At 47.9% G+C, this 25,848-nt stretch overlaps 1 protein-coding gene across 1 annotated transcript; it reads left to right on the top strand.

The window, feature by feature from the left end:
- The first annotated feature begins 1,877 nt into the window (after positions 1 to 1,877).
- Ms4a10 (membrane spanning 4-domains A10) lies at positions 1,878 to 15,007 on the top strand. The gene is made up of 8 exons (XM_032895353.1): positions 1,878 to 1,955; positions 7,710 to 7,905; positions 8,255 to 8,374; positions 9,326 to 9,382; positions 11,075 to 11,206; positions 12,240 to 12,350; positions 12,900 to 12,993; positions 14,907 to 15,007. Exons 2-8 carry the CDS (start codon positions 7,732 to 7,734, stop codon positions 14,915 to 14,917), a joined length of 699 nt encoding a protein of 232 aa, XP_032751244.1. The 5' UTR covers positions 1,878 to 1,955; positions 7,710 to 7,731; the 3' UTR covers positions 14,918 to 15,007.
- Positions 15,008 to 25,848: the final 10,841 nt, after the last annotated feature.

Below are 25,848 nucleotides of genomic sequence, written 5' to 3'. Positions count from 1 at the left end.
CTGCTCAGAGCAGGTGGGAAGCTTTTTAAAAAGCTGGATTCTTTTGTCTTTAAAAATCACTAGCTCTGCCGGGTTTTAATCATCACACAAATGAAATTGTATAGTGTGTGTGTTTCTTTGTCTCTGCCTCCTTTTACTGAATGAAATGTTAGAGATTTATCTGTAACATCTTATATTTTCATTTTATTATTATTTAATACTATAGACATTTTGTTTTATTCTATCACTTTAATCAATTTACTTAATCACTTAATCAATTAACCTAGTGGATAACTAGGTTAATTCCACTTTGGGGCATCATCAGTCAAACAAACTCACATGCACACACACACAAGCACACACACAGTAAGAGGCTGGAGAGACAGCTCAGCAGTAGATAGGACCACTGGCTGCTCTTCCAGAGGACCAAGGTTTGATTCCTCCCAAGCACTCACATGCCACATGGCAGCTCACAAGTGTCAGTAACTCTAACTCAAGGGGATCCGACACCCTCTTCTGACCTCTGTGAGTACCAGGCACACAAATAATGCACAGCCATGCATTCGGACAAAAACACGTATATGTACTAAACAATAAAGTCATTTTTTAAAAAAAAAAAGTGAGATGGAAAATAATTGAGAAACATGCCCAACATTGATCTCTGGGCATGCTCACACATGGACCCACACATGCTCACACATGCACCCAAACATGCAACCATAAGCACACATGCTCACACATGCACCCAAACATGCAACCATAAGCACACATGCTCACACAAGCACCCAAACATGCAACCATAAGCACACATGCTCACATGCACCAAACATAAACCATAAGCACACATGCACACACACACACACACACACACACACACACACACACACACACACACAAACTTACCTAACTGCATATGCTTCAAACACTCTAATATGTGTATTAAATATTAACAATTAATTGTTCTCTGTTTTTAAAATCTGCAGAGAAGATAAATAGAAAAAGCACACTAGTTATGTAGTTCTGCACGCTACAGACTGGACAGCTCGAAGCTACGCGTTCCATCTCACCGTGTCCATGGTCAAGATCCAGACACGCCTTTGATAAGTTGTCCTCTGTAAGTCGCATGGGCTGCAAGCTTGGTGGCAGCTGGACTTCAATCTCGGGGCTTCCTGTTACTTGTGGTCACATGACCATGCCTTTTAAACCCATATCTTTTCAAGATAAACACCGCCATGCTTGCACAGATGGCAGTCCATGTGTCTTGCTTACCACCAGAGATCAAAGTCAACTAAGGAGGGCCCTGGCTAATCTGGGGAGGGATGCAAGAGGTAGGGGGCGGGGCCATTGTACCTACTGTTGTGGATACTTTGACTTTCAAAGCATTAAAAGATTCTTTGAGGGGCTAGAAAGGTGGCTCAGAAGCTAAAGTTACTGCACAATCTGGCAATATCAGTTCAGTCCTCAGTACCCGTGTAAAAGTGGAAAGAGAGAATAAGTTTCACAAAACGCTCTGACCTACACACACACTCACACAGACACACATCAATCACACACTCACATCAATCACACACGTCAATCACACACACACACAAATAAAAATTTGAAAATTTTAATAATCAAATCGTTCAAATGCTGCCTCTGCCAACATGGCAATCCTTCTTCATCAGATTCTCCATAAACCGTCTGAAATGTCAGCACTGCAACATTAACGGTCTCAGCTGTCGAGGGGAGACAGACATAGGAAGGAGACTCAGATTTTCACCTGTCCAGGTTTGGAGGCAGACTGGTTTTGAAGGATCTAGTCCAGACATGCGTCTCTGATTAGCTGGGAGCGTAAGCAAGGGGTGGGTCCCAGAAAGAAAAGAATCCAAAGTCTAAAGCCATAAAGATGTTCTGATTTCCACCTCTGGCTCTGTCTGAGGCAGCTCTGGATAGTAAGGAACAGCTGAAGCCCACAGAAGAGGTCCCTGGGCCAGGTGAGTGTCCCCTTTCCACAGTAGAAGCAAACAAGGGAGGGTCATCAGGGCCTCGAGTAAGAGATCAGCCTCTTGTGCCTGTCAGTCAGTAGCTGCAAGCTGGAGGTGAGTGGCTGAGACTTGATGACCCTCCCCGCCGAAAGGAACAGGAACTGTTTTCCAAGCAAAATCCGCAGCAGCTGGAGAACAGATGTTCCGTGCTATGGAGTCCTGGGAAGTGGACTTACTGGGGGGTTACTACAGGCCACTCTCCAGGGAGGAGTCTGCGACCAGGAACCCAGCCCACTACCAGTTGGTGATCCTGAGAACTAAGAGGAATGTAACCCCTTCCCTTCTAACCCTGGGATCTTGGGCACAAGGAAAGACAGATTGGAAATGGCAGAGCAAGAAAGAGACTTAGGAAAGTCCACTCTCTCTTTCCCAGATCCTCCTTTTCACACCAAGTGCCTAACCCTGAGACCCCAAGAAAGGTCACTTTGCAAATGTCAGGGCCCCTTTTGACTTAACATAACTGAAAACTGAATCTTCTAAGGGTGGCTGCCCATTGCCACTCTGCCACACAGTGTGACCTCTCAGTTCCTGCCTTTCTCTGCCTAACATGCCCATACACACATCTACACACATGCACATATACTATATACACATACACATATATGTGTAAACACATACTACACTACCCTCTCTGCTTTCTTGGCTTCTTCTGCACTGTCTGCTTAGAGTCACATGCACAACCGTCTACCCCAGACCTCCCATGGACGGATCTTATCCATTCCACACATTCCTGGTACCCAGCTCGTTGCTCTGCAGACAGAGTTCTGAAGGGCAGTATGGGCTCCCAGTGACTCTCCCTACACTCCACCTTCCCAGCTATCAGGAGCCCTTAGCTGATTCCTCTCCCTGCTCTGAGCAGCAGTCAGATGGAGGCCATGAACTTCCCATCTGGAGATTAGAATGGGACCTGTCTTAACAGAGAATCAGACAGATGTTAGGTGAGATTCTGGCTATAGGGCAGGTATCACTGGCTTTTATAACTAAATTCCATCCTCACAGCCCACCCTCAGGCAAGCACTAGTGATCCTGTGTGTCCATACAAACAGACTTAGACACTGAGGTGCAGGAGTAGAGCCAGGGCTAGGCCTGGCCTGTCTGCTTGGAAGATTCAGTTCTGGCCCACTAAAAGGTTGAAGGATACTCTGTCTCTGACTCCTACAGCCAAAGGAATCGGGAGACATTTGCAGAAAGTTTTAGCCTAGTATTAATCACCAAGACCCTAAGGTCCCTTAACATACCAGACAGCTGGGTCTGTGGATCCTCACCTGGCTGAGGTGCCTGGGAGAGGAGACCCAAAAATTCTCCTTCCACCCCTCCCATCCTGCCAGTCTACCTTCACCTCAAGGCAGTCTGCCCCAACCTGGAGATAAGGAGGGCAAAGCAACAGGGCACAAGCATTCTATAGGAGCCTTACCAACAACAGCTTTAAAAGATGGACTCCTAGAAAAACCTAAACCAGGAGAGGAGAGGAGGTTTGAAGAGAGAGAAAGAAGCATTATTGATGGGGCTAGCAGCCTGACGTGGTGGTTTGAATGAGAACAGCCCCCAATAGGTTCATATATTTGAATGCTTAGGCACCAAAGAGTGGCACTATTTGAAAGGATTAGAAGGATTAGGAGATGTGGCCTTGTTGGAGGAAGAGTGTCACTGGGGGTGGATTTAGAGATTTCAGAAGCCCATTCCAGGTCTATCTAGTCTCTCTCTTTCTCTCTCTCTCTCTCTCTCTCTCTCTCTCTCTCTCTCTCTCTCTCTTTCTCTCTCTCTCTCTCTCTTTCTGGATCAGGATGTAAAGCTCTCAGCTACTTCACCAATGCCATGCATGCTGCCATGCTCCCTGCCACAATGATAATGAACTAAACCTCTGAAACTGTAAGCAACCCCCCAATTAAATGCTTTTGTTTATAAGTTATCTTGGTCATGATGTCTCTTCATAGTAATTAAGATAGAAGTTGGTACCAGGCCTGACCATGGTGTTTGCACAAGAAATATGGAAGACTTGGGGAAACTAGAAAAGTGGTTGAACACCTTAAGTGGGGTTTAATGGGAACTAACACACTTACTAACAGAAGCATAGAAGACAGAGGTGCTGGAAGAAATGGAATTATGACAACATGGCTCAAGAGGCTTCAGAAAGAAAGAATATTAGTAGTAAATGGTCTGGAAACTGTTCTTGTGGTATTTAGCAAAGAAGGTGACTGACCGCCTTCTGCCCTTGTCCCAAAATTCTGCATAGGGCTAAATTGAAGGGTTTTGGATCAATGGTGTTGGCACGGATGGTTTTGAGACAGCTTACCTTTGGCTATGGTATGTGGTTATTAGTAGTCACTTTTGTGCAGGTCTATAATGAAAATGAGTAAGGTTGACAAAAAGAAATATAAAATGTGAAGTATGAAAAGAAAATGAGCACTAGGCTAGGTGGTGTTGGAGCCAATTCCAGTGCTCAAGGAGATAAAAGGTTTAAAGAAAGACCTGATTCTAAATAGAGGAGTAGTGACCTCAGGGCAAGACCCTACCCAGCTGAGCTTCCAACCTGTGAAAAGGAATTAGAGAAAAGCTTAAGCACTGAAGGAAACCAAGAACAGAAAGCTCATGCAAATGTAACTGAACAAGGGGGCCAAGTTCCCCTCCGTCAAGCAGCAGAACTTGGCAGCGTTGGCCACACAATTCTGGTTTTAGAGTGAAGGATACAAGAAGGGGACTGTGACATCTTCCTCCACGGCTCAGAGAAGCCTCTGAGGACAAGCATGTGTCAACGTTGTCTCTGCATAGAGGCCCAAAGATACCATTGAGCAAAGCTATGAAGACGAAGCTTAGATTTCACAGGAGAGCACAAAATGAAGATGCCAGAATGGTGAGATACCTGCCACGGAGAGTCCGGACTAGGTACGGAGCCATCCCCAGAGAGAGAAGTGTGCTGCAGTCAAAGGTAAAAGGAGCTGAAGATCTAAAGAGCACTTTGACATCAGATGTGGAGACGCGGAGTTTGGAGTTTGCCATGCCAGTGTTCAGTCTCATTGTGGACCATTATTTCCTCACCAGCCTCTTTCACTCCCCTTTGGAATGGTAAGAGGTATTTTGTGTCATTGGACATTGGAAATATGTGAACTGCGTTTCGATTTTTTTATATCGTAGGTGGTTGCCATGAGTCTCAGAAGAGATTATGAACTTTGGGCTTTTAAACAGTGTTAAGACTGAAAGATGATGGGGACTTTTGAAATAGAAGTCAGAGTAAATCAATTTTATGTTATGATATGGCTATGAGCCTATGTTGGCCATTGTGATAGTGTAAGTAAGGATTCCCCCAAAGGCTCATATATTTCAATGTTAAATCACCAAAGAGTGGCCCTGTTTGAAAGAATTAGAAGGATTAGGAAGTTTGAACTTGATGGAGGAAGAGTGTCGGTCAAAGTGGGCTTTGAGATTTCCAAAGTCCATGCCAAGGCTAGCGCTCTCAGCTATTTCACCAGTGCCATGCATGGCAGCATGGTGACATGCGCCCCGCCATGATGATAATGATCTAAACCTCTGAAACAGTAGGAAAGCCCTAAATAAAAGCTTTCGTTTGTAAGAGTTACCTTTGTAAGGGTATCTCTTCACAGCGGTAGAACAGCGATTGCAAATTAAGGTCTCAAGTTCACGACTAGGGAAGCGGGGGATTTCGCAAGAGGATCAGTCTGGGAGCTTTGTGTGGAAGTTAGAAGGCTGTGTCTTTTCAGAGCAGTAGCTGATCTTCTCGTTGTGTGGTCCTTATCTTGAGGACATGGCTCAATCGGCAGCCTGTGTTTTGCAGACCAGTGATGACAACTTCCTGTTGGTCAGGCCCTTATCTTAAGGACATGACTCTGGAACAAAAATAAAGGCTGGAGCCAGGCAATGAAAACTGTAAGAAAAGAAAAAAAAACATAGCAAGAAAGAGTCCCTATAGCCAACAGCAAGATAAAGTCACCATTGGCTACAGCAAGAGAGAGTCACTGTTGGCAATGGCCTAGTGCCATTACACTCTTGATTTTGGAATGTGGCAAGGGCCTTTACAACCCACACCCTTTTCCCCTCTGGTGTCTAAGGTCTGCCTCCTCTGGCCCCTTCCCCCTAAGAGTATACAAAGTTCCTCTTAGCATCATTCCACTCCAATTTAAGTTGGAAATAAGCCTTGACATCAGAGCCTAAGCCCAAGCCCCACTGTAAGGAAGCCATGAAGACACCAACAGGTGGGATCAGATATCCAAAAACCTCCTAGAACCAGAGGTTTGGAAGTTTGTCATTAAATCCAAAGCAGACCCTACAGAATATCAACTGCAGTGTATGGCTGGACTCTGAGGAAGAAGATTCTATAGCAAATTAAATGTAGGAAATGGCCTTAGTATCAAACAGAGCATGTTCCTACAGGAGTCCTCAGAGCCTTGAAAAGGTTAGGTGATGTGTAAGGTTTCCTAAACTTGTTTAGCCATGACCCCTTTAGTTCTGTTAGGACCAGCATTCCATGGGATGTGCTTTGGGAGAGGGTACTCTTGAGTCCAATTCCTTACTGGATATTTTAACCATTTTCACTGCCACAGCCTACAGAAGCAAGTACCCAGGTGTAGACACCACCCCATCCCCAGTGGCCAGATGGCCACCACCACCAGACACCCCAGGTCATCCCAGCTCTGCCCCCAAGAAGCTTCACTGAAGTCACAGCTACATCAGAAAGGCCTGGGGAAAGATACACCATTGAAGCCAGAAACTCCCAGATCAGCTCACAGAAAAGAGCCACACAGCCATCTCTCTGGGTTCAGCTTCTAAAGCCCAAGAAGAAAATGCCCACTCTTCATTCCCACTAGGCCAGGAGCTGTCACTGCTGGTTAATGAAGATACCAACCAAGGGGTCCCACCAGCAGCCCAGGCCAAGAACACAGAAGATGGGACCAGGGCAGCTTACCATGCTTCCACTCACATTTATTGGCTGTGCAACCTTAGGCATGTGGCTAAGCTTCTCTGAGCCTCGTCTGCAAAATGGGAGTGAGAACATTATTTCCCTCATAGGGTTGGGATGCAGATACTATCAGATGATGCATCAGTGCTTAGAACAAAGAAAGGACTCAAGAGGGTGTGGTGTTGTGGACACTGTTAAATACTGACTCGCTGACTCCATGTGGGCTCAGAGTAAGCCCTGGGCACAGGTCCTCCTTCCCTTCTCTCTCCTATCCCCTCAAACCCAGGAGACATGGACATCACCAAAGGACCGTGACTTGGTTCCCATCACCTTCAGTTGTTTCATTCTAACCCACCGGTTGGTCACTGTTTACAAAATGCTCACATGAGCCAAGCCTCCTGACCCCTAGCTCCTGCTTACCTTCCAGGTAGCCACTGGAAGCTCCCTCTTGTACTGGGTAGGCATGAAGTTCATCTGGTCGTCATTGCTCTTCAACCCCAGGGAGGCTGAGAACATTCCTAGGCTCTGGATTGTTTAAATCAAAGTCAGTGGGCTTCTACTTTCTGAATCCCCACTCGGCTTGGCAGAGGGTCTTTTTCTGTGTGTACTTGTTATGTGTGTGTGTGTCCTCACCTCTAATAAAAAGCCTTGCTTTACCATCTGAAAACAAATCAAGGTCAAAAGCTACTGGGCAAGGCCACCACTGTCCAGGGGCAGAGGTGACAGCAAGAGTTGCATCCAAGCCTCAGACACAAGCTCAACCCTAACAAGTTCTTCTTCTTGGTCTACAGCCAGGGTTTCCAACCAGAGTCAATGTCTAGACAAGTTCCCACAGTGACTGCCAGCAGTGGCGTTGGACAAGTCTCTCAATGGCAGAGCCCAGGACCTTCCCAGCCTGCACAGAAAGCGGCCCAGCCCCAGCATCTGGTTCCGGATGGGTGCCTTGAGAAACCCATGGAGGGAAGTGGTCTCCTGCAGAAGTTGGGTGTGAGTAGGGAGGTGACACCCAGGGAAGAGGTTAAGGAGGAAGCCCTCAGATCCCAGTTACACTCATCCTAAAACTTAGACAGACACGCCAGGAAGGCTGGTGCTTTGTGGAGTGGGCACAGGGTCCAGGATGCCAGCCATGCAGAGACAAAACAGAATGCCCCTGGTGGGATTTTGACATCCTTGCCTGTCCCTCCACTGGGCCCTGGGGAGGGGGGGGCACCCTCCTTGATGACCAAGACCGCTGAGAAGTAAGGAAAGGAACTCCCACCAGTAGGTCTAGGCTCTGGTAGTTATGTAGGGTTAACCATTTGCCATCTCCCTTAGCTACTTCTGGCTTCCCACCCAGGGCTTTCACATCGCCATTGCTTTTGCACACCTGACCTTTGGTGGTTACCTGATCTCCACAGTCAAGAATCTGCACTTGGTGGTGTTGAAGTGCTGGTATCCACTCTGGGGAGCTGTTTCTGTGAGTAGGAGCCCGAATCAGTGGGTACAGGGATACAGGGCCCCTGGGAGGCCCTGGCACTAGAGGCTGAGTGTAGCCAAGAGGCATGAGAATAAGCCTACCTGCCTCCATCTTCCCTCTCTATGTTCCACTCTCTATAGATAATGCCCGTCACTCATGGGACCTGTGGACCCTCCTTTAATTAACCATGTGTGTGAGTAGAGAGAAGAGCCAGGATGGGCTAGGTTCACAAGGCTTCTGAGCACCCAGCCTTGTGTAGTCAAAGCCTTTCATTCTTATTAGGCTCTTTCTGCTGCCACACACAGCTATGATCCATAACCCCTGTCCTTCCAGGGCCATCAGCCAGAACGAGAGACAATATGGGACTCACACACACACACACACACACCATCCCCCAGAGAATCCATGCTCCTCCAGGACTCCAGGGCACTGTCCTGGCCCTGAAAACTGCCTTCACACTTAGCCCCAGCTCCATAGTATCCTCTTGGGCAAATGTCTTCACCCCCACCCCCAGCTTCCCCTCAGTCCTCCATCCCCACTGCCCCAGCTTGGCATTCCTATTACAGTAACAGGTCTTTCTACACATGAGATACCTATCACACCGTGTTCCGCAGGAAGGGCACATAGCTAGGACTCAGCATACATATATTAGATAGATCAGAAATACCCTAGGCCTCAGAACCAGAACCCTCAGAACCCTCCCTAGTGCAGGAGCGAAGTTGAGGGAGGGTGGTTACTGTGACCTAGTTGTGACCTGCATGAAGTTAGAGGTCTGTGTCCTCCATGGGTAAGCACATTGAGGGGAGAGGCTCCATGGAGTGGGCTTGCTCTGTCCAAGTGGTGTTCTCTACCTCACCTGCCATCAGGGGTTTGTTTTCTTAGAGAATGAAGGGGACTGTGTGGTCTCAAGGTACCTCGATGTCTCTCCTGACCTCTAAACCTGGTCTGCAGTTTCTCATTTCAGGTATCTTAGCCACGGCAACAGTGACATTTCCCAAGACCTCTCTGGTGAGTTGGTACCTTGAGATCCTTCTTTCAAAGCTAGGGGGAGGGACAAGAGCATCAGTATGCAGGGGTGACCAGAATGTACCTTCAGGATAGAAGAAGGTGTCTGAGAGGATCCGGGTGCAGACAACTGACTAGAGTTGACAGGGAAGAAGGGGCGCCCCAACTAGAGCTCCTGCCCCCTCAGGAATGGCTCCAGGAACCCACCCCTCCATCCAGAACAGACCTTGGCTTCTTTATTAATTGCTTTTTCAAGATGCCTGACAGAGAGTGCCCTAAGGTTTAAGAGGGTCCAGGCTACTGTAGTGAGGAAGACTTGGCAGCAGGAGTGGGAGGCTGCTTGCTCACATCCGAGTGGACCAGAGAGCAGAGAGATGAATGCTGGTGCTCACCTGACCCCTTTTTATTATTCCGCCTGGGAACCCCTCCCCCACCAATAGGATGACGCTACCTACTTTTAGGATGGGTCCTCTCTCTTCAGTCAAACCTCTCTGGAATACCTTCACAGACGTGTCCAGAGGTGTGTCTCCTAGGTGATTCTAAGTCCACTCAAGTTAACAGTGAAGATTAGGCATCATAGCTTCCTTCCAAACCTGTCCAATCTTTGTTTATTCTTTCACAATTTCATGCATATGTATTGTGTGCTTTGATCGTATGCTGTGCTCCCGTCTTATCCTCTCTTATGCCTTCTGCCTCCCACCAAACCCTTTCTTCCTCCCTCAGCACTCAAGTCCCCCTCCTACTTTCACGTCTTGTCTTTGCTTTGCTTTGCTTTGGGATTTGTGTCCCATTGTGTTTTAATTAGCATTACCTCCATGAGCATGGGTGGGAGTTATTTACTTGAGCAAGGACAACCTACCTGCCTGCACCACTGAGAACTGTGATGCCTACTTCCCTCACAAAACCTAACTGCCTATTGCTCCTCAGAGCAAATCTAGCACATTTTGACTTCATTCATTGCATGGCAATTTAAACCTCTAAGCCACCAGCCTGAGGACCACTTGGCTCTGCATCCCTTTCCCAGGTCCTAAAGCCACTTCTAAATACCCCTCAGGTCCTCACCTTCTCCAACCCATACCCTCTCCTAAGAGTTCACTTCTATCCCCACCAACTGTGACCTGGAGGAGTCATTCCACACTCTCTCCTCACTGCAGCCCAAGGGTTTATTTCTGGAGTTTAAGTCCTACCATGTCCTTGAGCTTCTTGAGGGGCATAGAGAATAGGCATGTGACCCAGCAGAGGCAGGAAATGCCTGGCAGAGACCTGCCTGACAGGGGGCCCTGTTTCAGAACCCCAGCAGGATAGATGGAGAGGAGGGAAGATCCTGGGGGATTAAAGAACAGAATCCTTTTGGGGTCTTTCTGCCCTTCCCTGTGCGGTCCTCAGGGTGTTAGCCTCTGAGAGCTGGCGAACCTGCTGTAGGATACTCACTGGGGAGTGTATGATAATGCATCCTTCTTTAGTATAAGCCTCATGTACCTCTTGGTCCTTCCAATGTGTCCAATAGAGGATGAGCATGCCAGGGCTCTCCCCAGCTATCAGGGACTGCTGTGTGAATTAGCAGCCTTGAGGTCAAGACAAGCAGAGCCTCCAGATGGGGGTGAGGATGTCACAAACCAATTTCCTGGAAGGAGGGCCTTGAGTTGGATCACTAAGCTCTGGCCATCAGCTCTAACATTTCAACTCTGCTTGCAGAAAATTCTGTGTGTGGTAGCAAACGTCATCAGCTTGTTCTGCGCCCTGGCCGGCTTCTTCGTCATTGCCAAGGACCTCTTTCTGGAGAATTCTTTTCCATGGCCAATCTGGAGACCATACCCCAACCCCACAGTGAGTTCCCCTCCCCTCTTGAGTTCTCTGAATCCAAGGAGGGAACAGCCTTGAGCTTGGCTGAGAAACAATCGCCATTCATAAAACCTATCTTGGAACCAGGCACTGCCAATCTGTACACACCCTTCTGGAGGCATGGTGGAAGCAACATGGCCGGCCTTCTGATGAGTCAACAGTAGGAAACTGGACTGCGCTTCAAGTCACCATGTCCAGTCCTCCTTTTACATATGGGAAAATTGAGGCCCAGAGAGACTGGAAGTCCTACCTGGTGCTGAGCAGCCAGTTGACTGATAGACCACGCCCTAGAACTGCTGGTTCCACAGCTAAAGCACCTCCTCCCAACAGCCTTGCAGAACAGGCTAAGTCCTCTTTGCTACCCCCATTTTATGAGAGTGAACACTGAGGTTCAAATTGGAAAAATTAGGCCAGAGGCCATGCAGCAAGTCCAGGGTGGAGAGGACTTAAAGCCTGGCCTGCAACAGCCCACCCAGTTCTCTTTCCCTGCACCATTGCTGCCTCTACAGCAGGAGGGAACACTGCCACTCTAAGTTAGGTGCCTCTCGACCAGGTTCCAAAGTGACACAAGTTGCATACGCACTCGTGCTTCCCTGGTGCATGTGGATCTCTTCCTGGAGATCTTCCTGTCGGGGCCCACAGCCATCACAGCCTGTAGGATGATTGGTCAATAGCTTTGCCCCAGTGGTTCCCAGCTTACCCCTCTCACACCCTGCAATAGAACACACTTTCTCTCTAGGTCTAGGCAACTCCAACCGCTGAGGAGAGTTGTTCAGATGACCCTTAGGGCCACTTCCAGTTCTCCCAGGGACTTGAGAGACTCTCTGGTCCCCATGTTCAAGAAACATTCACCTAACCCCCCACCCTCTATGTGCCTGGTTGGGCATAGGGCATAGGGCATGATTCCTCCCTACCCTCTGAGGGGATCAGGACCCCTGCTGTTTCTTCTGAGGATCTGCCTGCCAGTCTCAAGTGACAGACAAGACACCCTGTCCTATCTTCCTGCCACCCCCTGCAGAGCTACATCCAAAGACTAGAGCTGACTCTGCTCTGCTTCACCTTCCTGGAGATCTTCCTGTCGGCGTCCACCGCCATTACAGCCTGTAGGATGAAATGCCCGCATGCAGAGGTGAGGCCTTCCTGTAGACTAACCCTCAGGGCATGGAGAGGCAGCAGAGAGCTCAGAATGGGCAGATAGCAGGCGAGACTCACGGGCTGGGCACTCAGGAGATACTGGCCTTCTGTGGAGCGCTGCTTTAATCTGCATGTAATTAGATAAGTATGAGCTATCGAGACACAGATAAGCATAGCTTTATTGCAACTTCTTTCAGGGAGGTGTGTGCTTGCCACTACACAGTTAACTAAACCAAGGCGTAGAGAAATCACACCACCTCCTAAAGCTGGAGCAGACCAGCCCACGTTGGGAAACCCGGTGGGATGAACAACTTGCCCACAGTCAACAGGACTCAGGAGCAGAACTAGAACTCCACCAGCTCTCCCCTGTGGATCTTCCTCAATCAGTGTTGGGAAGACTCTCACACATAGACATCTAGAAGTTTCCTCATTGAGCCTCATGTAGAGCTTGAGACTTCGAAAGTGACCCTGCCAAGACACGCTTTATAAAGAACTGATCACACCATGTACTAGACCAATAAGGACAGTGATTTCTCTATTGCAGGACAAGGATGATACCCCTCTCATTCCTGACAAACCTATGGAACTTAAAGGTCTGTCACTGGGGCCACCACCATCCTATAAAGATGTGACTCGAGGTAACACACAGCACGAGCAAAATAAGAGGTAAGGGGGTTCTCATCCTGGGCTCCACAGATCTTTGGAAGGAAGTCACCATGGCCCCTTCTCCCTGGCTTAGACAGGGACTAGTTCCCCCTGGGAAAGGGACAAACAGTGATGTTTCTAAAATAGTCCACCAAGGAATAAGTAGTGGTCCCTTCCCCTCTGCCACCCTGGACCCAGATATGTCAGTGCCTGAGATACCAGCCTCCTCTACTAAATCTGGGTAAAACCAGATGTCCTCCTTGCCTACCTCCAGGGTGGCTCTTAGGTGACCCCTTCACACCCCGGCCTCCTACCCACGGCAGGGGTACAGTGGCTGCCCATAGCTGGAGTGGCATAGACTGTGTCTAGGGTAGTCATGAACTGAATCACTGGGTTGCCCCAAACAAGCCAGAGGAACATCAAACCAAAACCATGCAAGGTCTCTGTCTCTGGGGCCTCAGTGTCTCCATCTGTAAATGGGGAAGGGGGAGGAGTGACAGCCATGATGCAGGAGGCTTTCGAAAGCTCAGATACCTGAGATTAGAAGTGGAGTTCTAGATGAAATTCTAGCCAGGGAATTCAAGACCTATTCATGCTGGTGAGAAAGTCAAGAAAAGGCTCTGCCTTCCTCCTTCCCAACTTTCAGTGATCAGAGATCACTCTCCAGTCTGGCTTATTTGTGACCCACACTGGATTCCTTCCGTTTCTTTAAGTTAATTTGTTTCTTATATTATCACCAGGGGTCTCTGTTTAGCAATAAAAACTTTTATAACCAAAGTAACAAACAAGGTAAGACTAAATATCACCAGCTTCTTGGACCCTCTGCCATGACCTTACCTGCTGCTCGGGGCTTTCTCGCTCTGCTGCAGCCTCCCTAAGCTACCATGACAGTCCCTAACACACAAGCATACCCTCCTCCCCTGATACTGGCAGAGCTTACCCTGAGCCTTTCTTAGGCCACCAGCTCTGGACCGCTTTAGCCTCTGACTCCTTCAGTAAGTGCTAGTGTAGTTCCAAGCTGAATTCCTGCCCACTGAGGTTGCACAGGTGGTTGTGGCGTGGCCCTGGATCTCCACAAGGAATAGTTCACGGGGAAGTGAGATACGTACATTCAAATACCAACATCAGCCCTCTTAGTTCAAGGGAACCCTGTCCTCCCAGCAGTCTACCTACCACACAACAAGGGCTGGGGTCCACACACACCTGGGTCCAGGGAGAGCTCAGTCCTGGCTACTGACTTGGAGGTGCCAAGTGTCCCTGTACCTATTTGATTCTAAACACCTTTGAATGATAATAACACAAGTCCACTAAAGAAAGGGGTTATTACATGTGTGTCCTAAGGGCATGTAGTTCAGTGGGTGGAGGGTTTTCCTAACTAGGAAACAAGCCAAGTAGATCTCTTCACCCAATTCAGTTTGCAGAAGAGACGTGGATTTGAACTCTGACCTCAGTTACATTTCCTTGAACTTGGAGTTCTACTTTCTGGTTTCATCCAATTCCTATGTTAAGAGAATCTTGGTGAATCATCCCACTTAACCTCATGCCACAGATGGAGAAACTAAGGCCCAGATGGGTGAGGCAGACTCGTTGAGTGCTCCCCAGAAGGTGGCTTTTACGGACAAGAGGCTGAGGTCTATGTCTTACGTTATGTCGCTCTAGCCATGACTCCTCGGCTCTGTCATACCTGCTTCCTGGGATCTTGAAAGTTGGAAGAAGATCAACTCTGTGTCTAGCACCCGCCTTAGCTTGTAGCTCCGGAACCTATTGTTTCTTCCAGTCTGAGTTTCTAACCCCACTACCAACCCAGAAACATTCAGAGAAACCCCCAAACATGGGCCTCCTCCCTCCGCACTGCAGTGTACTTCGGCACTGAGGCAGGTCTAATGGTTATTCCCTTGTCCCACAGATAAAGACTGAGTTCCTGCAGTACCAAGTCCATCGCCGCCTCCCATCGGCTGGAGTCTGATGATGACACAGACGTGACTCAATAAAAGCATAACTACTATAAAGAGAAACAGGGGTGCTCTGAGAGTGTGATGGATACAGAGGGGAGTGGAGTGGAGAAGCCAAGAGGCCTCTCCCACGGAGGCGTCAAGGGATGCCTATGGGTCTAACTGTCCAGTGTAGGCATAAATTTTTTTACAACCTACTTTTAATATGGGTTCAACCTCTCCTCTAGCCAGCAGAGGTTGTAGAAGAGGAAAGTTATTAGGATGTGGGGGAAGTGGACCTGTTCAGCAATAGTTCTTTGGAGGCAAGATTGATCTTCTTTCTCAGCAATTCGGTCCTGTAGCAAACATCAAATATGATTCAGCAGCTGCAGACCAGACCTCTAGGCAGGCAGACACCAGGCACAAACCAGCAGCTACAGTCCAGTCCTTTCAGCAGGCAGAACCCAGGCAGCTGTAGTTCAGTGCTGAAGAAAATGCCAGGCTCGCCAACAGGCCTGAGGTGAGGCCAACAAAGCAGCAAGCTTTTGCAAGAACCTCATGAGCAAGTTTCTCTCAATGGCAGCGGCATTACCACAAGTTGAGCTCAACAATGCTATGGAAGGCGATCCAATAGATGCCTGTCGATAGCAAAGAATAGCGGAATGGAGCAAACCAAGCCAATGCTTAGTGCTCATCTCCCACTGTCTGGGAGGCCATGATGATACTCCTTTATCAAGTATCCTTTCGTGTGTTTGCTATATCAAAACATCCTTTCACCTGTGTCTGCTTCAGGAAAACAGCCTTTACCTTTTTGCTTTAGCAAGACATTGTTTCTCCTGTATGCCTCAGCAAAACATCATTCGATGTAACTAACATTCCAAAGAAATTAGAAGTTTCCACTTCAGTCCAGGCTCTGCCACTGTGTGTGTGTCTGTGTGGGTGTGTGGGTAGGTGTGTGGGTAGGTGTGTGGGTAGGTGTGTGTGTGTGTGTGTGTGTGTGTGTGTGTGTGTGTGTGTGTGTGTGTGTGTGTGTGTGTGTGTGTGTATGTCTGTGTGTGTGTGTGTGTGTGTGTGTCTGTGTGTCTGTCTGTGTGTGTGTGTGTGTGTGTGTGTGTGTGTGTCTGTGTGTGTGTCTGTGTGTGTGTGTGTGTGTGTGTGTGTGTGTGTGTGTGTGTGTGTGTCTGTGTGTGTGTGTGTGTGTGTCTGTGTGTGTGTGTATGTGTGTGTGTGTGTCTGTGTGTGTGTGTGTGTGTGTGTGTGTGTGTGTGTCTGTGTGTGTCTGTGTCTGTGTGTCTGTGGGGGAGTGTGGGTGTCTGTGTGTGTCTGTGTGTGTGTGGGTGTGTCTGTGTGTGTGTGTCTGTGTGTGTGTCTCTGTGTGTGGGTGTGGGTGTATGTCTGTGTGTCTGTGTGTGTGTCTGTGTGTGTTTATGTCTGTGTGTGTCTGTGTGTGTTTATATCTGTGTGTATGTTTATATCTGCGTGTGTGTTGAGCATGTGTGTATGCATGTTTACATGTGTCAGGGCGTGGGAGGTATACATGTATATGTGTGCATATGGCGACTATTGATGTCAGAAATCATCCTAGATCCAATAAAGAGGTCTGAAGTGTATCCTCCATCCTTCTTCCTCTTCATTCACTGAAGCAGGACCTCTCACTCTAACCCAGAGCTTGCCAATATGGCTATTGCTGCTAGCTCTGGGCATCCCATATCTCTCTGCCTTCTGAGCCTGGAATTACAGGTGAGCTACCATGCCCCCACCCAGTGTCTATGTAGGTTTCAGGGATCTGGGGGCTGCTGGCTAGTTTTATGTCAACTTAACACAAACTAAAGTCACCTGAGAGGGGGGAACCTAAATTAAGAAGATGCCTCCATAATATCATAATATGTAAACCTGTACTTTCTTAACTGATGACTGATGGGGGAGGGTCCAGCCCATTGTGGGTGGTGCCATCCCTGGTCTGGTGGGCCTGGGTTCTATAAGAAAGCAGGTTGAGCAAACCGTGGGGAGCAAGCTCGTAAGCAGCATCCCTCCACGGCCTCTGCATCAGCTCCTGTCTCCAGGTTCCTGCCATGTTTGAGTTCCTGTCCTGGCTTCCTTCAGTGATGGCCTACAGTGTGAAAGAGTAAACCCAATAAACACTTTCCTCATGAGCTTGCTTTTTGGTCATGTTGTTTTGTCTCAGCGACAGAAACCTGAACTAAATCAGGATCCAAGCTGCAGTCCTTCCCCTGTGTTTCCACGGGCACTTTAACAAGCACTGAACCACCTCCTTAGCCCTATTTCTTTCTTACAGAGACTTATTTCTTCCCTCAAAAGACCTGAGTCCACCTGAGAAGTTCCTCACTTCTCACTCCCTGGGGCTCTAATCACTTTTTCTTGGCCCACTCTTTCCTTCTAGACTAGCATGATGTCTGGCACTGAGTCTACAGCAAACTGCTTTGAGTATCCCAGGCCTCTACCAATGATTGAACTCTGTCACCCACCAGGGTTCAGCTGGGAAAGATATCCCTGAGGATGCACGCTGAGACTTAATGCAAGGAACTGGCAAATGAGATTGCAGACCCCTGCAGAACAAGTCCAGGATATATGGAATAGGTCATCCGCAGGGCAGACAGACTACAGGGGAGGTGGTCTGGAAGGCTGGGGCTGACACCCAGGAGGGATTTCCAGGAGGAAAGGTGTCTACAGGGAGGAGATTTCTACAGAGCACGGGAGCCTTGGTTCTATTTCTTATGTCTTTCCACTGAGAAAGAAAGTCTCTCTCTCTCTCAGTTATGGATCTGATCACAGTCCCAAACATCTGCACAAGAAAACCCAGACTCAAGTCTTCTGAGTGACTGGGGGCCTGAACTGTGACATGATTTCCCTCGACAATCTGTGAGCAAACCTGTGTGTCCCAAACAGGGACTTGATGACAGGCCGAAGGGTCCCACTGAGGAGAGCAGTGAGCTCACTGGGGTCACTTGCAGAAGTTACTCAAACGCACCTGCACCACCAGCCCGAGCCGCAGAACGCCTAGCAACCGCATCCTTGGCACTCCCTCTCCGCCACGTGTCTCCACATCCTCTGCTTGGTGGCTGTGTGCTGCTCAGTGGCATGCTTGGGGACGGTCCTTGGGAGTCTCCTAACTCTCTGGACTCCCTGTGCACTTCTCGCCTTCCCCTGGTAGGAATGTATAAGAAGAAATGGCACACCAAGGTCACATAGCAAAGGCCTGTCGCAGCCACACAGAGATAAAGCTGCAGAGGAAGAACCTACAGCGTTACCGTTGCAAGCTGAGGGGATTGGTCTTCAAACGCCCGCACAATACGGTTTTTTATTTTTATTTCAGGCCACCAGCTAACATTTATTGAGTCCCACTCTGTGCCTGGCAACCATTCTAAATACTTTTTATCGCCCTCAAAGATGTTTTTTGAGCCAGGCAGTGGAGCACTAACTAGGGAGGCAGAGGCAGGTGGATCTCTGTGAATTTGAGGCCAGCCTGGCCTTCAATGCAAGTTCCAGGACAGCCAGGGCTGTTACACCGAGAAACCGTGTCTTGAAAAAAAAAACAGTTTATGGCTGAGCAAACTCAGACAGGGGGATGCTGAGTCATCCCTCATAGTCACGTGGTATGAATGAAAAATGTCCTCTGTAGGCTTAGGATCTGAACACCGGTCCCCATTGGTGGAGGGGTGCTGTTTGTAGCGGTTATGCAGAGATGCAGCCTTGCTAGGGGAGGTGCATCCCTAGGGCTGGGCTTTGAGAATAAAAAGCGCCCCTCCCCCATGTCGTTCTGGCTCGGCTTTGTGCTGTGTTAAGGATGTGAGCTCTCAGCCTCCTGTTCCCGCCACCGTGCCCAGTGCCATGCTTCCCTCACTTCCATGGTGGACTCTAATCCCTGTGGAACCATAGAGCAACACAAAGCCTTTCTTCTACAAGTTGCCGTGGTCGGTGTTTTACCACAACAACTGAAAAGTAACGAGTACGGCCACCCGCAAGAGAGCGCTAGGACCAGAAATTCCACTCGGTCACAGGCCTGAGCCGGAACTCAGGAGCGTTCTGCCATTTTACAATCTGCAGGTTTACAGTCTCAGGAGGGCCAGAAAGTCGGGCGTCTCACGAAGGCACTCCCTATGGTTAAAAGCAATAAGCAATATGCAAACGCAGGAGAAGCCGGTTTACCTTGGATCTACTGGCAGGTTGGACCCCGAGCCACACAGGCACATCTTTTACGAGTTGCGTCAGTCAGGCTGGTTCATGTATGTTGGAAGCAACTGAGCAGGGGCATCAACATCCTCTCTTGGTCTTCAGGGATGTTTGGGGAGAAGGTTATGGATGCAGAGAGAGATGGCACTCCATGCAGGGCACGTGATGAAACTCACGGTGCCAGAAACAGAGGGCAGAGCCTCATCTGACCTGTGACCACTTCTGAAGTAGAAGTGAGTGGCTCCTTAGGGGAGCTCTGGAGAGCGCAAGGATAAGCACAAGAGGCTGAATGTGCACACCTCTAATCCCAGCACTCGGGAGACATACGCAGGCAGGTCTCTGAGTTCAAGGCCAACCTGGTCTACATAAGGAATTCTAGCCAAGGCTTTATAGTGAGATCCTGTCTAAAGAAAAAAAAAAAAAGCACAAAATTGCCAGGACTGGATTCCTGGTGTTCTGGGAACATAAAACAGAAAAGATATGTAAGAACCAGATGTGTAAGACGCATGGATATGTGAACTGTGTATGCAGGTGCTGGCGACAGAACCTGGGCCCTCTACAAGGGCACCAAGTGCTCTCAACCACTGAGCCAACTCCCCAGCCACTTGAGAAGCCCATTAAACAGCCAAATCTGAGGCAAAAAAGCAGAAAAGGGAGATGTATTCAACGTGGCCATACTGGGAAGAGGAAATCCACTGACATCCTCCCTCCCCCAGTCCATCTCCAGGACGGGGATACACATATCTAAGCAGTCAGTCAAGGTGTGATCCTGTCCACCTCTGACACAGTGTCGGGGCAAAGTGATCTGAGAAGTTCTTAGAAATGTGTGCACCTCCCCACCCAAAAAAGACAAGCACAGAGGCAGAAGCAGGCCAGTCTTTGTGAATTTAAGGCCAGCCTGGACTACAGAGTGAGTTCCAAGACACTTACCTTTAAGTGAGAACTTACCTTTAAGGGAAAAAAAATCAAACTTTAGAGTGTGAAATCTCGTTTCTAGGAGATAAGTACCCTCCCCCATGCTGGAGTCTCTTCCTTCTCCCAGCTTGAGATTCCCAGGGAAACCCCACTTCTTGGAGTCCGTTGTTCGAATGGTCTGATAGTCAGCTGGAGGAACCCACATTATCTCCTTAGGACATCTTCATTTCTGACAGGCTAGCTGTAGTTGGTGTGGGCTGTTAGCTCTACACAGCAGCTGAGGGAGAAGAGAGAGCCTGTAGCTGGAAGGCTCTGGGTTCTAACAGAGAATAGCCAGCCACATGTCTGACCATAACAAAGAGAAGTACAGACTTGGGGTACAGACTGTGACTAGTACGTCCAGACCCACACAACCCTATGTTCTCTGTGTGTGTGTCAAAACCACACACACACACAGATTCCAATTCTGGGGATCGCTATGCTCGGATGAGGCCTGGGCTCCCATATGATGCTTAAGGGGTCATTTTGTATGTTTTATGGACATTTTTGACTGGGTCCATGGGGTGGAAATCTGGAGACATTCCTGCCTAGATGTTCAGTTACCTACCTACACCACTTGCCGGCTCATCATCAGCTCAAGGACAAGCCCAGGGCCTGGCACATGAGGCTTCTGGCCTGTCCGATCTTACCCTCCACTCTTCACCCTCAGGCAGGTTGAGTGACGTGCCCATGGAGGCACAGCTACTGATCCCATAATGTTTGCTCAGCCAGGGGAGGACCCAGTGCACATGAGAATAAATTTCTGAATTTGATTTGGGTGGTTTCTCTGGCCTGTAGTTATTTCTAATTTCTGACACTAGGTGGCACTCTAAATCCAGATTTGCATTACTCGGAGCCTTGCAGCCCGTGAAATAATCGCTATGCTAACGAGTGAGGGAGGGAGGCATTGGTCTCTTTGTGTGAATGCAGCAAGTTCGTAAGTAACAGCTAGTGAACTCCTTAGTCATCATGAAATATCCCCGAAGAGAGACCCCTACTCAAGTCTCAGGAAGTTGCGGACCCCAGACACAGAGAGACCATTTTGGATGTAATAAGCACAGGCGAGGTTTATTACGGAGATCTCCGGGCCGACATGTATCCCATGCAGGAGACAGAGGTGTCGACCCCGAGTGACTGGGAGAAGGGCTTTTTAAAGGAAGAAGTCACAAGCTCCAGGAGATGGGGGGATGTCAAAAGGAAATACCAAAAATGTCACAAGGGGAAACTCAAAGTCACAGAATTGTTCTTAAGATTCTAGGGTTTGAATGAGGGGGAAAGGTCAAGCATTCTCCTGAGAACAGATCCTGTTGCTGAGTTTTGAGCTAATTTAAAACTCTATCTTGGGGTTGGGGATTTAGCTCAGTGGTAGAGCACTTGCCTAGGAAGCGCAAGGCCCTTGGTTCGGTCCCCAGCTCCGAAAAAAAGAACCAATAAAAAAAAAAAAAAAAAATAAAAATAAAAATAAAAAAAAAGAGGAAGGAGAAAGCTAAAACTCTATCTTTCTGGGGTTGGGGATTTAGCTCAGTGGTAGAGCGCTTGCCTAGGAAACGCAAGGCCCTGGGTTCGATCCCCAGCTCTGAAAAAAAGAACCAAAAAAAAAAAATAATAAAAAATAAAAATAAAAAAAAATAAAACTCTATCTTTCAATCAAGCTGGACTTGTTGGGAAGATTCTTTGTGTTGTCATTGTCTCCAATTAGAGACAAGGGTTCCTCTTACAGCCACCTTGAAATTCACACAGCAAGTGCCCAAAAGTCACAGAAATTAAGAAGGCAGTGCTGCCCAGTGGTCCAGTGCTTGCTCAGGAGAGCGACTGCTGCCTCCTTCGAGGCCTGCCCAGAGAACAGTGGCTTTGGCACCCCCAGGAGCTTGAAAGAAATGCTACTGTGGCCCCTTCTGTACTGAGACTGTTTACATTTTGACAAAAGCTGCAAGCTGCTCGGTCAGGTTTAAGGAAGACTTAAGTACCTCAAAATCTTTAGCAATCATCTTCTAGAAGCTTTGCAAGCCTTGCAGACCTCTGGGGAGAGCAGAGTTAGAGGAACCAAGGCAGGCAGGGAAGCAAAGGCAGGCTTCTTGTTCTCCATGGCCCTAGAAGATGCTATACCTCAAGGATCACACACTAGGCTCACACAATGAGACTCAGCAGAGCTCAAGATCAGCACCTCCACTTGGGAGGCAGAAGCAGGCAGATCCCTGTGAGTTTGAGGCCACCCTGGTCTACATATAGAGTTCCAGGACAGCAAGGGCTACATAGAGAGACTCTATCTCAAAAAACAAAACAACAAAAACATCAAGACCTGGAACTATTGTTATGAAGCCAATATTCACACCACAATGTGAACTTGTCTTTGCCCAGGATATGAACTTACATGATCAGAGCATCTAGAACATGGTGAAATGCCTCTTAAAAGGTCATTTTAAGTTTTTAATGTTTACTTATATAATATGTTTTCATGCATGTCTGGATGAACGTATATGCATGCAATGCCCATGGAGGCCCAGAGAGAGTATAAGATGCCCCAGAACTTGAGTTACAGATGGCTATGAGCCAACCAACATGGGTACTGGGAACTGAAACTGGGCTCTCTCCAAGAGCAGCAAGCACTCTTAACCACTGAACTATCTCTCCAGTGCCAGGGATCAGTTTTTCAAAGAGTTGATTATTTTTATTTTATCTATGTGACTATTTTTTTCTGCATGCACACCTGGTGTCCATGGACGTGAGGAAAGGGCATCAGACTCCCTGGGTGGAGTTACAGAGAATTATGAGCTACCTCATAGGTGCTAGGAAACCCAGGTCCTCTCCAAGAGCAGCAAGCACTTTCAACCACTGAGCCATCTTTCCAGAAATCCCACCCCAACCAACTTAGTATCTCATCTTGTTCATTCATTTGATAATTATTTATGACTAATTGCTAAGTAACAAGTACCAATTTGTATTTAAAGAATATACCACAGTCCCCAGCTCCAAAAAAAAAAAAATATACCAATAAAGAAAATAAAAAACTATGCACAGTGAAATGACATTCTAATCAGTGAAAAACCAAAACCAAGAAAGGGCTGGGGCTATAGAATGCCCATGTGTGTGTGTGTGTGCACGCGCGCGCACACACACACACACACACACACACACACACACACACACAGAGTCAATAGAATATCTTATTATGTAGGACCAAGGAAAGTGCTTGCCATCCAGTTTGCCTCTGATGAAGTAATATGGTGATGTGTAAGTGACATCTCTACCCTTCACCTTTCCTTAGGAAAAGTGCCCCAAAAAGGCCACAGATGATGGACTCTCCATATCAGTCACTATTGTTGCTTTAACAAGCCATCCCAAGACTTAGCAGTATAAAAATAACTGTTGTTGAATTTGGCAGGACAGATATGGACAGGGAAAAAGTATCTGTTTCATGATTTCTGGGACCTCTGTTGGTCCCAGGTTCAAAGTTAGGATTAATCTGACGAATTGGGGATAGAATCATCACAGAAGCAACTCCTTCTTGATAAGGGTGTTGGCAGCTTGGCTGGGCTACCAAAGACAGCTCCAGGTGGTCTCTCTGTGTAGGGTGATTTGTTCTTCCTCACAGCATGGAGGCTGAGTTCCGAGAGCCAACATCCTGTGAGAGCCAAGCAGAAGTACTCAGCACTCCATGATGCATAACAACCCTGATGCATCCCATTAGCTGGGGGCTATCCTGAAGTCTGAAGAATGAGGGACGTAGATTCCAGTACCTGAGGGGTGTCCAGGTGACACAGTAAGAAGATCACACGGATGGAAGACCCCACTCCGGCCAGCTTTGGAAATCCCAGTCCTTAACTCCTTTCCAAGAAAGTCTGTCTAGATTTATGCATTTGTTTCAAAGTCAGAGAGCTAAAACCACACAAGCGGAAAAGGAGAGCATCTGAATGCTGTTTTATGTTGAGATGCACAGAACAGAAAATCTCACTCTGATTTATCTGTCCTTTGTTCTCTATAAGAAGCCTGCTTTAGTTTAATTATTTTGATTTATTTTTTTAAAGATTTATTTATTTATTATAGATGAGTACACTGTAGCTGCCTTCAGCCACACCAGAAGAGGGCATCAGATTCCATTACAGATGGTTGTGAGCCACCATGTGGTTGCTGGGATTTGAACTCAGGACCTCTGGAAGAGCAGTCAGTGCTCTTAGTCTCTGAGCCATCTCTCCCGCCCCTTGATTTATTTTAATTAACTTGTTTTGTTTTATATCCAAGCTGCTCTCTACCGCCCGATCCTCTTGATGCTCCCACCCCCAGCCCCTGAGTGCTGGGATTGTAGGCACAAACCACCACACCCAGATGAGAGGCACTTTTAAAGACCTGCAACTTATTTAGAAAGAACAGAGTCAGACCAGGTTACAGCGGGAACTTACCCAAGCTTTAGATAAAGTTCACAAAGGCAGAGAGGTGTGGGGAGAAATCACATGTGTTTTAGAAGCAGAGCTGACCAGCCTCTACCCCTGCACCTCTGAAAAACAAGATTACCTGAGACTCAGACAAGACCTGCAAGTACCATCCTTGGGTGCTAGCTACTCTGGGCAGAATCCTGATGGCTTAAACTCCTGCGAAACTTAAATATTTTTATGACTTTCTAATCTCCTGCAGTAAAGTGCATTATCGATATTGCTAACCATCTTGTTAGCATCATGCCTTTTAACCTGACGATAAGTGGTGTTTGTGGAGGAAACAGTCTGTCTGTTTCTATGACACTCGTTCGGTAGAGTGAGCGAGAGCATCTGAGATGATCACAAGACAAACAGTCAGTTCTTGATGTAAGTAAACAATAGGGTGATCATGAGCTCGGGCCATGCCCGGCGATCCTGTGAGTCCCACAGGCAGCCCTGTCCCTAGGTAATGTTAGACATTTGGAGGCTCCATGGAAACAGAAAAAATAGTTTGTTGACTCAGAGACTAGGTTCACTCACCTGAGGTTGGATGTGCCATCTGGCTGAGATCTGAGGCTGAGCTGAGCTATGGCAATGAGAGAATTGAGATTTCCCCACCACTAAACCAGGGACCAGTTTAATCTGTGGTTCAGGAAAGGGACCTCATACTTTGCTCAGGGATGCTCTTTCTTGGTCACCAAGTCAATATCTCCAAGGGCTGGGGGTATGGCTCAGTGTTACAATCCTTGTTTAGTATGTGTGAAACCCTGGGTACCATCTCCAGCATCACAAAAAGACAGCATCTCCAAGGGTTGTTGTGGAGATGAGGCCACCACACTGACTGAGAGGGACAACCACCACTGAAGTGGATATCACACTGTGAGGAAAACAGGGCTGTCAGGAAGCCAGATGCAGAGGAAATGAGGTTAGGCTACTAAAGAGAAGGGAAGAGGGAAGTGACTTATTCTGAAACTCTGTCATTGACCAGATCCTGAGAACTGCATGTACAATGCTGGCACACGCAGAAAGACATTATCTGTCTTTCTGATGAGCTCTCCTTTTACACACAAGCCCCAGCTGACACCCTCTGGTAATGTGTACAGGGTCTGTCACTGTCCCATTCAAGTCCCCACGAACTTCTGGGAGTGAATCCTACCCATCCCAATTAGGTGATGGGGCGAGATCTCAAGCTGAGGAGTCTGAGTTAAAGTCACATTTGAGTGGACTTTTATCAAGCCTTATGACCTTTCTGAGATGCCATTACCTCCCCTGTTTATTGGTGAAACTCATTCCTGCTCAAAGGACCTCAGGGCTTTCAGACTTGTGTTCTCCAGAGGAACCCCCAAAGTGATATACGTTCCTT

This window comes from Rattus rattus, chromosome 2 (assembly GCF_011064425.1).
Source record: "Rattus rattus isolate New Zealand chromosome 2, Rrattus_CSIRO_v1, whole genome shotgun sequence".
In the NCBI taxonomy this organism is placed as follows: Eukaryota; Metazoa; Chordata; class Mammalia; order Rodentia; family Muridae; genus Rattus; species Rattus rattus.
The sequence above is the reverse complement of the archived record's forward strand: the minus strand, read 5'-3'. Positions and strand labels throughout refer to the sequence as shown.